At 48.4% G+C, this 14,954-nt stretch overlaps 1 protein-coding gene across 1 annotated transcript in view; it reads right to left on the reverse strand.

Moving 5' to 3' along the window:
* The window catches only part of LOC146058602 (uncharacterized), an 83,512-nt gene that overhangs the window by 1,618 nt on the left and 66,940 nt on the right, over positions 1–14,954 (reverse strand). The window contains exon 16 of the mRNA XM_083170877.1: positions 2,108–2,267. Within this exon, the coding sequence (XP_083027003.1) occupies positions 2,108–2,267 (160 nt within the window). The remainder of the gene's footprint in view (positions 1–2,107; positions 2,268–14,954) is intronic.

The raw sequence follows: 14,954 nt of genomic DNA on the forward strand, positions 1-14,954 counted from the left end.
TGATACAGGGGCTGGTGGAGGAGGGAAAATGGTACAGGACTGGTGGAGGAGGGATAATGGTACGGGGGCTGGGGGAGCAGGGATAATGGTATGGGGGGCTGGGGGAGCAGGGATAATGGTACGGGGCTGGTTGAGGGATAATGGTACAGGGGCTGGTGGAGGAGGGATCATGGTACAGGGGCTGGTGGAGGAGGTATAATGGTATGGGGCTGGTGGAGGAGGTATAATGGTATGGGGCTGGTGGAGGAGGGATCATGGTACACGATCTGGTGGAGGAGATATAATGGTATGGGGTTGTGTGTCAGGGTTCGGGGGAGACCCCTTATCTCCAGTGAAGGGCAGTCTTATTGCTTCTGGACAATGCTTTGCTTCCTACTTTGTGGCAACAGCTTGGGAAAGGCCCTTTTCTATTCCAATATAACTGCCCCAGTGCAGTGCCGTAATTAGACATTTAAGTGCCCTGTGCCAGAAAGGCAATTGGTGCCCCCCCATATTTAAAATGGCTTCATGGGGAACGAGCATGGTCACATAATAGTACCTATTCACATTACACCACACAGTATTGTTCTTTATTCACATTACACCACACAGTGCCACTTGCACAGATAGAGCTCCTTAGACACACTGCGCCAGGTAGAACCCCTTATAACACACTGTGCCAGGTACAGCCCCTTAGACAAACTGCGCCAGGTACTCCAGTGGACACAAAATGCCCTCAGGAGTAGTGCCCCTTACGCACATAATGGCCACTGGAGTAGTGCCCTTATTTACATAATGCCCACAGGAGTAGTGCCCCTTATGTACAAAATGCCCACTGGAGTAGCACCCCCCCCCCCCCCAGTGTCAGCCATGTCCCCATTAACCCCCACTTCCCCCAGGGTCAGCTATCTCCCTGTCTACCCCCCCATGTCAGCCATGTCCCCCTCCCCACTCTATGTCAGCCATGTCCACTTAGGTCACATACCGGTGCCCACTGCTGCTCCTGCAGCCAGTGACAGCACGTCTCCTCCGGCAGACCCTCAGTCACGGATCCTCTGTGTCCTAGACTCGGCAATCTGCTTGGCAGGCGGCACTGTGACTGAACTGATGATGCTGATCCACAAGCTGGGGAACACAGTGCAGCGTGGAGGGGATGCGCTGTCACTGGCTGCAGCAGTCTGCACCTCCTGCAGATTAGCAGTGTGCCAGTGGTGCGCTGTGGGCAAGGCATCGCTGGCACATAACGAGTTAAGGCCCTGCTAGAAAGACATGGTTTGAGTTCAGTGTGGAACGTGACTGACCTTAACCCCATCGAATGGAGAGTGCGAGCCCCTGGCCTTCTCATCCTGTCATGTGATGTCAGCCACCTACCCCGAGCAGGCATCACCACACCTGCATACGCACAGGAACACCCAGTGTCTTTATTTGGATGTCCATAAATCACCCGGTGTTTCCCTGCTGCCGCCCCCGACCCTCCGTTCCCAGAGTGGAACTCACAAAAGCCGTTTGCTCCTGGGAATTGCGCATAATCGTGCATGCAAAAATCCAAACATAGGGGATGGGGCCGAATCGGCCCCATAGTGTACGCTAGACAGTCTACAATCTGTAATCGGAACGAATCTTAGCCGACCAATAGTCAGGACACTAATCTCTATAATAAAAGAGTAGATTGTCAATGATATAAAGCTGTTATCCATAATAGTATTTAGCCATGTTCTACATTATGGGGGAAATGTAATAGGATGAGAGAATCAGAAAGTGAGAGATTTGGTAAGAAATCTCCAGATTTTTTAAAGCGGCAATCATTTATACTTCAGGACCAGTGTGATTTTGCAGTGTAAATGATTGCCGCTTTAAAAAAACTGGAGATTTCTTACCAAATTACATTTCACCATTTATTTCTAACAATAAGTTGGAAATAGACCAATCTCATAAATATGAAACATTACAAATAAATGATATTTTGAATACGACAGAACTCCAATATAAGGCAGCAGTAATGAATGTGCTTATTAGCACAATGCCATCATACACGGAGACACATGCCATCTGTCTGGGGACAATGTCACACACTATATTCCAGGATAATTAGCTCTCAGGTGATGGGTCTGTGTTAGCGCCTCATTACCAGCGGTCACATTGGAATCCTCAGAACCGTTTAGATCATCAGAATGATGAGTTAGCAGCAAATGGCCCGACTGCCCCAGAGAGCGAAGCTGCAGACCCACGGGGGCAATAAGCAGCAGACCCACGGGGGCAATAAGCTGCTGACCCACGGGGGCAATAAGCTGCAGAAAACATTACATAAACTACTACGCAATCTTAACTTTTGCTTTGCTTATAGTGTTTCCTTATATTCATTTATAAGTGCAAAATTGTCATAAACAGTCAAAGAAAAGGGCTACAGTGTGTCTTATCCCATATATTTACAGATACAGTTATAGATTGCGTGGTCTGCCAGCACTCAGAGTGAAGTAAATGCCAGGTGCCTTCTGTATAAAGGCCCCCATATATTAGGCCGACGTGTCTTAAGGACAAGCCGGAACCAATTCTCCTGTGAGCCGCCTACAAGCAGCAATATACAAGTTGCACATTAAAAACAAATGAAGTTAAAACATTTCTCATCTCTATTCATTCTCTATTCACTGATAGTATGTGCTGCTGTCAGTGAGGCAGTGATGTGCTGCTGTCAGTGATGCAGGGATGTGCTGCTGTCAGTGAGGAAGGGATGTGCTGCTGTCAGTGAGCCGGGGATGTGCTGCTGTCAGTGAGCCGGGGATGTGCTGCTGTCAGTGAGGCAGGAATGTTCTGCTGTCTGTGAGGCGGCGATGTGCTGCTGTCAGTGAGGCGGGGATGTGCTGCTGTCACAGAGGTGGGGATGTGCTGCTGTCAGAGAGGCAGGGATGCGCTGATGTCAGTGAGGCGGGGATGTGCTGCTGTCACAGAGGCAGGGATGTGCTGCTGTCACAGAGGCAGGGATGTGCTGCTATCACAGAGGCAGGGATGTGCTGCTGTCACAGAGGCGGGGATGTGCTGCTGTCATAGAGGCGGGGATGTGTGGCTGTCACAGAGGTGGGGATGTGCTGCTGTTACAGAGACGGGGATGTGCTGCTGTCAGTGAGGCAGGGATGTGCTGCTGTCTGTGAGGCGGCGATGTGCTCATGTCAGTGAGGCGGGGATGCGCTGATGTCAGTGAGGCGGGGATGTGCTGCTGTCAGTGAGGTGGGGATGTGCTGTTGTCAGTGAGGGGGGGCGGGGATGTGCTGCTGTCAGTGAGGCGGGGATGTGCTGCTGTCAGTGAGGCAGGGATGTGCTGCTGTCAGTGACGCAGGGATGTGCTGCTGTCAGTGAGGCGGGGATGTGCTGCTGTCACAGAGGTGGGGATGTGCTGCTGTCAGAGAGGCGGGGATGCGCTGCTGTCAGTGAGGCAGGGATGCGCTGATGTCAGTGAGGCGGAGATGTGCTGCTGTCACAGAGGCAGGGATGTGCTGCTGTCACAGAGGCAGGGATGTGGTGCTGTCACAGAGGCAGGGATGTGCTGCTGTCACAGAGGCGGGGATGTGCTGCTGTCATAGAGGCGGGGATGTGCGGCTGTCACAGAGGTGGGGATGTGCTGCTGTTACAGAGACGGGGATGTGCTGCTGTCAGTGAGGCAGGGATGTGCTGCTGTCTGTGAGGCGGCGATGTGCTCATGTCAGTGAGGCGGGGATGCGCTGATGTCAGTGAGGCGGGGATGTGCTGCTGTCAGTGAGGTGGGGATGTGCTGTTGTCAGTGAGGGGGGGGCGGGGATGTGCTGCTGTCAGTGAGGCGGGGATGTGCTGCTGTCAGTAAGGCAGGGATGTGCTGCTGTCAGTGAGGCAGGGATGGGCTCCTTTCAGTGAGACGGGGATTGGGCTTCTGTCAGTGAGATGGGGATGTGCTGCTGTCAGTGAGGCGGGGATGTGCTACTGTCAGTGAGATGGGGATGCGCTGATGTCAGTGAGGCGGGTTATGTGCTGATGTCAATGAGATGGGAACACGCTGCTTTCAGTGAGGCAGTGATGTGCTGCTGTCAGTGAGGCTGGTGATGCGCTGCTGTCAGTGAAGCTGTGATGCACTGCTATCAGTGATGTGCTGCTGTCAGTGATGTGCTGCTGTCAGTGAGGCAGTGATGTGCTGATGTCACTGAGATGGGGATGCGCTGCTGTCAGTGATGTGCTGCTGTCAGTGAGGCAGTGATGTGCTGATGTCAGTGAGATGGGGATGCGCTACTGTCAGTGATGTGCTGCTGTCAGTGAGGCAGTGATGTGCTGCTGTCAGTGAGGCAGTGATGTGCTGCTGTCAGTGAGGCAGTGATGTGCTGCTGTCAGTGAGGCAGTGATGTGCTGCTGTCAGTGAGGCAGTGATGTGCTGCTGTCAGTGAGGCAGTGATGTGCTGATGTCAGTGAGATGGGGATGTGCTGCTGTCAGTGATGTGCTGCTGTCAGTGAGGCAGTGATGTGCTGCTGTCAGTGAGGCAGTGATGTGCTGCTGTCAGTGAGATGGGGATGTGCTGCTGTCAGTGATGTGCTGCTGTCAGTGAGGCAGTGATGTGCTGCTGTCAGTGAGGCAGTGATGTGCTGCTGTCAGTGAGGCAGTGATGTGCTGCTGTCAGTGAGGCAGTGATGTGCTGATGTCAGTGAGATGGGGATGCGCTGCTGTCAGTGATGTGCTGCTGTCAGTGAGATGGTTATTGTTATTAGAATTCTACATCCTCCTCCTTCCTTCCTTAGCTCAGAGATGTAAAGTTTACAGACAGTTAAAAAAAACACTTCCAAATACATCCATATAAATGATTATTATTATATTCTGAAAATGTTCTTATATAGATGTAATATACAATCTATCCAGATCGTGATTATAGTTCTCCAGATACATAAACACATAAGCTATTTACACACGGTTCCATTCAGTGTAATTTTCAATTAGAATTAGATTTGGGCTATATAATCCAAATCAATATAAAAATGACGGTGAATCACAGAGTGTAGCTGCATTTGATGCATCGGGATGGAAGCAGGAATAGACTTGGCAGGCAATGCTCGGAGGCCGTGCAATGCTCCTCTATACAGCACAAACCCCCAGGAGAACCAGATGGTTTTCCTCCATCGATGACAATGCATAACCAGATATTCTTTTTCTTTTCCCCCAGGTGCCGGGACACAGAGGACACAGCATAGCTCCGCCCCAACTAGGGAGGCCAATCCCGGGATTTTGGCCTAAAATCGTCGGGATTTGAATCCCGGGATTGAAAATGTACTTTTTGTTTAAAGCCAGGCAGCGCTCAGTGCTTTAGAATATGGCTGAGATGCTGCCCGGCTGGATGCTCCTTACCCCAATGCTGTTTGGGAGTCGGGACAGTGTGCTGTGCTGAGTCTGACAAGCATGGCGGCGCCCAGGCTACGCAGTGTGACCCCTGACATCACGTCACGCTGCACAGCCTGGCCACCACTATGCCTGTCAGACTCAGCACAGTCGCTTCCCAAACCTGGACAGAGCCCACTGTGCTGCCCCAGCCGCCAGCTGTGCCGCCTCCAGGAGACCGTCAAACGGTCCTGCTCCCTGCTGCGCTCACCACTGCCGCAGTGAGTGACAGGATAGGGCAGGGGGGTTGGGGAGGATTGCGGGGAGGGGGGTGCAATTTTTATAGTGACATTTGGGGGAGGGGCCATATATTACTTTCAGCCACTCAGTAAACTACTTCTGGTCAGCTGACTGCATCAATCAATGGACTGACAGTAGTCAGGGCAGTAGAGAGCCCGGCAGGGCCCAGGGACTTTTCAAGGGGCGTGGTCTAATCACAGGAGGCATGGCCATGCACCCTTAGAAAAAATAGTGAAAAAATAACACTTTAAGCTCCTCCCTGGCCACACCGCAGCATGTGATGGGTTGAGAAGAGCTGAGAGGTAACGGGGACCAATGTGCTGACCTTCGCCCTGGGGGAAATTAACTAAGCTTGGCTTGAGAACTCAGCAAATTTACATAGCTTCTGAGGTCTCAGGATTCATATTTTCCAAGGGTGAACTTACTCGTGTTTGGCTGCCGAGGTCACCGCCACCCAAATACGGGTGAATACGATGCTTCTCTGTGTAAAAGTCAATTGGAGGAGACCACAAAGTGACCGCAATAGTTTTCTGGTTGTGGAAATGTGCCGCTTCCCATCCCAGGAACCCATGTTATTTTCATAATGCTCCTATGTATGGCGAACAGCCTATCAGGTGCACAGCTCTTCTTGAGCTCAAACGTGATAGGCTGAGGGGCGTTCCATTGACTGACATCAGTGGGATCCCCCCCCCAGTCTCTGGGAGGAGCTGCATGTGCGGTTTCTTAGTCCGCTGGTTTGAGTCATTGTTGTTTTCTTTAACCCCTGGATGCCTGCATGGACTGAAGAGGACATGATCTACACTAGAGTAGGTGAGTATTGGATTGTTTTCCCATAGGTAGCTAATGGATTTCTGCGTAGACAAGGGGCCCGACCTACATGTCCAGATAGGAGAGTATATGTGTATGTTGTGTGCATGTATGTCATTAACGTTATACTGTCTGCAGTGTGTGTGTTTTCTTTAGTATTGGTTGTGCTGTGGAAGTCCCAACAGACCCTTTAATGCCCTGCATGCAGGGACTTGTGGTTCACCAAGTCCCTACATGTGGGGAGGCTTGCTGGGACTTTTAATTCCTCAGCAGAACCAAATGTTCCTCATTTATTTTAGTTTTTTACACATATCTATCAACCCAGCACCCACCGCCCAGGAGGACTGGAAATAGCCACGGGCTTCAGCCCTTGCCAGGGGGTGGCCTGGGCTGACCAGTCACTGGTTAATGGCATGGCCACAGGACCTTATATAAAAAGTGTCCCCTGGGTGTGGCATCATCCTGTTGGAGCCCGGTGCTGTTTCCAAAAATATGGGACGTGGCGGTCCCTACTCCTTTAGTCCCCCATATTTTTGGAACCAGGACCAGTCTAAGTGCTTGGTGCTGTTTTTTTAAATAAAGGGGGACCCCAGTCCTTTTTTCCTCTGAAACCAGGACAGGCTTAAAGAGCCTAGGATTGGTTTTGCCGGGGGTGGGGGTGCACGTCCTTTATTTATTTTTCCTATTTTTTACACAAAGAAGCATATACAGTACGCATGGGAAATTATTCTGATTTTCCATTTGTAGTTTGAGCTGAATTTATTCGTACAGCCAAATAAAGCCGAGCGCGCCGTTCTTAAATTTGTCGACCTGCGGGTCCCATGCGAAAGTAGGATCGAATGGTACAAATGGGTGCATTCCAGTCCAACCCGTTTCCAGTTCAGTCATCAACCTGGTTGTTTCTAGTTCAGACACCCCACAGACAGTGATTACATATACACACACACACACACACACACACACATACATACATACATACATACAGTGTAAGTAACATCTTTATATGTAGCCCATCCATGACAATACTGACCAGGAAATGCTCCATATACATACAGAGGAAGCCGGCTCCATCTTTGCAGTGGATGGCGATTCTACCGCCATCCACCGCCAGCGGCTGGCTACCCCGTGGTGACGGAGCTTGACGGGGGTCCTCGCTGCTTTCCCCCCCCCGCCTGAACTGGGCAGCATCTCCCTGAAGCGGGGACGAACAGGGAGCCGCTGCCCAGCCGCCGTGATACTGAGACGCGCATGCGCGTGAGACGCACGTGCGTCCCAGTCGCTCGCCAGTGAAAGGCATCTGCCAAGCGCCGGCCAAAGATGGAGCCGGCTCCATCTGTATATACACAATAAATACTAATAATAAAAGCAACATTATTAGGGTTTTATGTCAGCAAATACATGTATCCCCAGTACTGACACATGCATAGTCCTCAAATGACAATGTCAAATATGCATATTTATTCTACAACTTGAACAAAATAACTTTATAGAAAATACACCAGTAAAATATGTATTGCTCCATATCCTTCTACAAGGATCCTACATGAACAGTTTGTGTCATCACTTAGGGCTCATTATCATTATAATGAGCGCTGTTAGCAGGATGACTCCCAGGAGGTACCTGAGCTCAGGAGGGTTAGTAGTACAGTACAGTAGCAGTCATATAGGAAAGGTGACATCTGCCTTACAGAAATAATAATGTACCTGTATCCAATTGTAGTAATTATACGTATTTGTGCTAATTCGGAAAACCCCAAAGAGTTATCTACTTCAATACTGTAACCTACAGGCGCTAATTATAAGTGCCGGGTCTGACACCTGCTCAAATGAGCAACATCATTGTGGGAGTCAAAGCAAAAAAGGACAGCTCATTAGACATGTAAGAGGCCTGATTAATGGTGTCATTACTGAGCCTGCAGCTGTGACACAAGCAGAACATGTACTGTATATAATCTAAAGAAACACAATTGTATGAATACAATAACACTTATATACAATGTATTAATCCACAGTGACCCCATTTATTACAGTTTTGCGTTTTTTTTTTTTTTATTGCTACTTGGTTGGGAAAGTGCAGTAAAAACATTGTACAATGTTATGAAAATATACAATTAATAATTGAAGCTTTTCATGTACGGTCCCCAGTACTGTAATGTGACGGGGGCTACTATAGTACTAGTATGGTCCTCAGTACTGTAATGTGACGGGGCTACTATAGTACTAGTCCCGTCTCCAGTACTGTAATGTGACAGGGGCCACTATAGTACTAGTACAGTCTCCAGTACTATAATGTGACGGGGGCTACTATAGTACAGTCCCCAGTACTGTAATGTGACGGAGGCTACTATAGTACTAGTCCAGTCCCCAGTACTGTAATGTGACGGAGGCTACTATAGTACTAGTCCGGTCTCCAGTACTGTAATGTGACTGGGGCTACTATAGTACTAGTCCGGTCCCCAGTACTGTAATGTGACAGGGGCCACTATAGTACTAGTACAGTCTCTAGTACTGTAATGTGACTGAGGCTACTATAAAACTAGTACAGTCCCCAGTACTGTAATGTGACGGAGGCTACTATAGTACTAGTACAGTCCCCAGTACTGTAATGTGACAGGGGATACTATAATACTAGTATGGTCCTCAGTACTGTAATGTGACGGGGGCTACAATAGTACTAGTCCGGTCCCCAGTACTGTAATGTGACAGGGGCTATTATACTACTAGTCCGGTCCCCAGTACTTTAATGTGACAGGGGCTACTATAATACTAGTACAGTCCCCAGTACTGTAATGTGATGGGGGCTACTATAGTACTAGTCCGGTCCCCAGTACTGTAATGTGACAGGGGCTACTATAATACTAGTACAGTCCCCAGTACTGTAATGTGACGAGGCTACCGTAGTACTAGTCTGGTGCCCAGTACTGTAATGTAGCAGGGGCTACTATAGTACTAGTACGCTCTCCAGTACTGTAATGTTACGGAGGCTACTATATTAATAGTATGGTCCCCAGTACTGTAATGTGACAGGGGCCACTATAGTACTAGTACAGTTCCTAGTACTATAACGTGAGGGGGGCTACTATAGTACTATTACAGTCCCCAGTACTATAATGTGACAGGGGATATTATAGTACTAGTCCGGTCCCCAGTACTGTAATGTGACAGGGGCTACTATAATACTAGTCCGGTCTCCAGTACTGTAATGTGACGGGGCTACTATACTACTAGTACAGTCCCCAGTACTGTAATGTGACGGATGCTACTATAGTACTAGTACAGTCCCCAGTACTGTATTGTGACGGGGGCTACTATAGTACTGGTATGGTCCCCAGTACTGTAATGTGACGGAGGCTACTATAGTACTAGTACGGTCCCCAGTACTGTAATGTGACAGGGGCTACTATAGTACTAGTACAGTCCCCAGTACTATAATGTGATGGGGGCTACTGTAGTACTAGTACAGTCCCCAGTACTGTAATGTGACAGAGGATACTATAGTACTAGTACAGTCCCCAGTACTGTAATGTGACGGAGGCTACTATAGTACTAGTATGGTCCCCAGTACTGTATTGTGACGGGGGCTACTGTAGTACTGGTATGGTCCCCAGTACTGTAATGTGATGGGGGCCACTATAGCACTAGTACGGACCCCAGTACTGTAATGTCAAAGGGGCTACTATAATACTAGTACAGTCCTCAGTACTGTATTGTGAGAGGGGCTACTATAGTACTGGAATGGTCCCCGGTACTGTAATGTGACAGGGGCTACTATAGTACGAGTACGGTCTCCAGTACTGTAATGTGACAGGGACTACTATAATACTAGTCCGGTCTCCAGTACTGTAATGTGACGGTGCTACTATACTACTAGTCCGGTCCCCAGTACTGTAATGTGACGGGGCCCACTATAGTACTAGTACAGTCCCCAGTACTATAATGTGACGGGGGCTACTATAGTAGTAGTACAGTCCCCAGTACTATAATGTGACAGAGGCTTCTATAGTACTAGTACAGTCCCCAGTACTGTAATGTGACGGAGGCTACTATAGTACTGGTATGGTCCCCAGTACTGTAATGTGACGGAGGCTACTATAGTACTAGTACGGTCCCCGGTACTGTAATGTGACAGGGGCTACTATAGTACGAGTACGGTCTCCAGTACTGTAATGTGATAGGGACAACTATAATACTTGTCCGGTCTCCAGTACTGTAATGTGACGGGGCTACTATACTACTAGTCCGGTCCCCAGTACTGTAATGTGACAGGGCCAACTATAGTATTAGTACAGTCCCCAGTACTATAATGTGACGGGGCTACTATAGTAGTAGTACAGTCCCCAGTACTGTAATGTGACGGAGGCTACTATAGTACTAGTACAGTCCCCAGTACTGTATTGTGACGGGGGCTTCTATAGTACTGGTATGGTCCCCAGTACTGTAATGTGACGAAGGCTACTATAGTACTAGTACGGTTCCCAGTACTGTAATGTGACAGGGGCCACTATAGTACTAGTACAGTCCCCAGTACTATAATGTGATGGGGGCTACTATAGTACTAGTACAGTCCCCAGTACTGTAATGTGACAGAGGCTACTATAGTACTAGTACAGTCCCCAGTACTGTAATGTGACGGAGGCTACTATAGTACTAGTATGGTCCTCAGTACTGTAATGTGACGGGGCTACTATAGTACTAGTCCGGTCTCCAGTACTGTAATGTGACAGAGGCCACTATAGTACTAGTACAGTCTCCAGTACTATAATGTGACGGGGGCTACTATAGTACTAGTACAGTCCCCAGTACTGTAATGTCACGGAGGCTACTATAGTACTAGTACAGTCCCCAGTACTGTAATGTGACGGAGGCTACTATAGTACTAGTATGGTCCCCAGTACTGTAATGTGACGGTGGCTACTATAGTACTAGTCCGGTCTCCAGTACTGTGACAGTCCCCCAGTACTGTAATGTGACGGAGGCTACTATAGTACTAGTATGGTCCCCAGTACTGTATTGTGACGGGGGCTACTATAATACTAGTATGGTCCTCAGTACTGTAATGTGATGGGGGCTACAATAGTACTAGTCCGGTCCCCAGTACTGTAATGTGACAGGGGCTATTATACTACTAGTCCGGTCCCCAGTACTTTAATGTGACAGGGGCTACTATAATACTAGTACAGTCCCCAGTACTGTAATGTGATGGGGGCTACTTTAGTACTAGTCCGGTCCCCAGTACTGTAATGTGACAGGGGCTACTATAATACTAGTACAGTCCCCAGTACTGTAATGTGACGGGCTACCGTAGTACTAGTCTGGTGCCCAGTACTGTAATGTAACAGGGGCTACTATAGTACTAGTACGGTCCCCAGTACTGTAATGTGACAGGGGCCACTATAGTACTAGTACAGTCCCCAGTACTATAACGTGAGGGGGGCTACTATAGTACTAGTACAGTCCCCAGTACTGTAATGTGACAGGGGCTACTATAATACTAGTACAGTCCCCAGTACTATAATGTGACGGGGGATACTATAGTACTAGTCCGGTCCCCAGTACTGTAATGTGACAGGGGCTACTATAGTACGAGTACGGTCTCCAGTACTGTAATGTGACAGGGACTACTATAATACTAGTCCGGTCTCCAGTACTGTAATGTGACGGGGCTACTATACTACTAGTCCGGTCCCCAGTACTGTAATGTGACAGGGCCCACTATAGTACTAGCACAGTCCCCAGTACTATAATGTGACGGGGGCTACTATAGTAGTAGTACAGTCCCCAGTACTGTAATGTGACGGAGGCTACTGTAGTACTGGTATGGTCCCCAGTACTGTAATGTGACGGAGGCTACTATAGTTCTAGTACGGTCCCCGGTACTGTAATGTGACAGGGGCTACTTTAGTACGAGTACGGTCTCCAGTACTGTAATGTGACGAAGGCTACTATAGTACTAGTACGGTTCCCAGTACTGTAATGTGACAGGGGCCACTATAGTACTAGTACAGTCCCCAGTACTATAATGTGATGGGGGCTACTATAGTACTAGTACAGTCCCCAGTACTGTAATGTGACAGAGGCTACTATAGTACTAGTACAGTCCCCAGTACTGTAATGTGACGGAGGCTACTATAGTACTAGTATGGTCCTCAGTACTGTAATGTGACGGGGCTACTATAGTACTAGTCCGGTCTCCAGTACTGTAATGTGACAGAGGCCACTATAGTACTAGTACAGTCTCCAGTACTATAATGTGACGGGGGCTACTATAGTACTAGTACAGTCCCCAGTACTGTAATGTCACGGAGGCTACTATAGTACTAGTACAGTCCCCAGTACTGTAATGTGACGGAGGCTACTATAGTACTAGTATGGTCCCCAGTACTGTAATGTGACGGTGGCTACTGTAGTACTAGTCCGGTCTCCAGTACTGTGACAGTCCCCCAGTACTGTAATGTGACGGAGGCTACTATAGTACTAGTATGGTCCCCAGTACTGTATTGTGACGGGGGCTACTATAATACTAGTATGGTCCTCAGTACTGTAATGTGATGGGGGCTACAATAGTACTAGTCCGGTCCCCAGTACTGTAATGTGACAGGGGCTATTATACTACTAGTCCGGTCCCCAGTACTTTAATGTGACAGGGGCTACTATAATACTAGTACAGTCCCCAGTACTGTAATGTGATGGGGGCTACTTTAGTACTAGTCCGGTCCCCAGTACTGTAATGTGACAGGGGCTACTATAATACTAGTACAGTCCCCAGTACTGTAATGTGACGGGGCTACCGTAGTACTAGTCTGGTGCCCAGTACTGTAATGTAACAGGGGCTACTATAGTACTAGTACGGTCCCCAGTACTGTAATGTGACAGGGGCCACTATAGTACTAGTACAGTCCCCAGTACTATAACGTGAGGGGGGCTACTATAGTACTAGTACAGTCCCCAGTACTGTAATGTGACAGGGGCTACTATAATACTAGTACAGTCCCCAGTACTATAATGTGACGGGGGATACTATAGTACTAGTCCGGTCCCCAGTACTGTAATGTGACAGGGGCTACTATAGTACGAGTACGGTCTCCAGTACTGTAATGTGACAGGGACTACTATAATACTAGTCCGGTCTCCAGTACTGTAATGTGACGGGGCTACTATACTACTAGTCCGGTCCCCAGTACTGTAATGTGACAGGGCCCACTATAGTACTAGCACAGTCCCCAGTACTATAATGTGACGGGGGCTACTATAGTAGTAGTACAGTCCCCAGTACTGTAATGTGACGGAGGCTACTGTAGTACTGGTATGGTCCCCAGTACTGTAATGTGACGGAGGCTACTATAGTTCTAGTACGGTCCCCGGTACTGTAATGTGACAGGGGCTACTTTAGTACGAGTACGGTCTCCAGTACTGTAATGTGACAGGGACTACTATAATACTAGTCCGGTCTCCAGTACTGTAATGTGACGGTGCTACTATACTACTATTAAGGTCCCCAGTACTGTAATGTGACGGGGCTACTATACTACTAGTCCGGTCCCCAGTACTGTAATGTGACAGGGCCAACTATAGTATTAGTACAGTCCCCAGTACTATAATGTGACGGGGCTACTATAGTAGTAGTACAGTCCCCAGTACTGTAATGTGACGGAGGCTACTATAGTACTAGTACAGTCCCCAGTACTGTATTGTGACGGGGGCTTCTATAGTACTGGTATGGTCCCCAGTACTGTAATGTGACGGAGGCTACTATAGTACTAGTACGGTCCCCAGTACTGTTATGTGACAGGGGCCACTATAGTACTAGTACAGTCCCCAGTACTATAATGTGATGGGGGCTACTATAGTACTAGTACAGTCCCCAGTACTGTAATGTGACAGAGGCTACTATAGTACTAGTACAGTCCCCAGTACTGTAATGTGACGGAGGCTACTATAGTACTAGTATGGTCCTCAGTACTGTAATGTGACGGGGCTACTATAGTACTAGTCCGGTCTCCAGTACTGTAATATGACAGAGGCCACTATAGTACTAGTACAGTCTCCAGTACTATAATGTGATGGGGGCTACTATAGTACTAGACAGTCCCCAGTACTGTAATGTGACAGAGGCTACTATAGTACTAGTACAGTCCCCAGTACTGTAATGTGACGGAGGCTACTATAGTACTAGTATGGTCCGCAGTACTGTAATGTGACGGGGGCTACTATAGTACTAGTCCGGTCTCCAGTACTGTTACAGTCCCCAGTACTGTAATGTGACGGAGGCTACTATAGTACTAGTATGGTCCCCAGTACTGTATTGTGACGGGGGCTACTATAATACTAGTATGGTCCTCAGTACTGTAATGTGATGGGGGCTACAATAGTACTAGTCCGGTCCCCAGTACTGTAATGTGACAGGGGCTATTATACTACTAGTCCGGTCCCCAGTACTTTAATGTGACAGGGGCTGCTATAATACTAGTACAGTCCCCAGTACTGTAATGTGATGGGGGCTACTATAGTACTAGTCCGGTCCCCAGTACTGTAATGTGACGGGGCT

The sequence above is a fragment of the Crinia signifera genome, chromosome 2 (genome assembly GCF_055691185.1).
Source record: "Crinia signifera chromosome 2, ASM5569118v1, whole genome shotgun sequence".
NCBI lineage: Eukaryota > Metazoa > Chordata > Amphibia > Anura > Myobatrachidae > Crinia > Crinia signifera.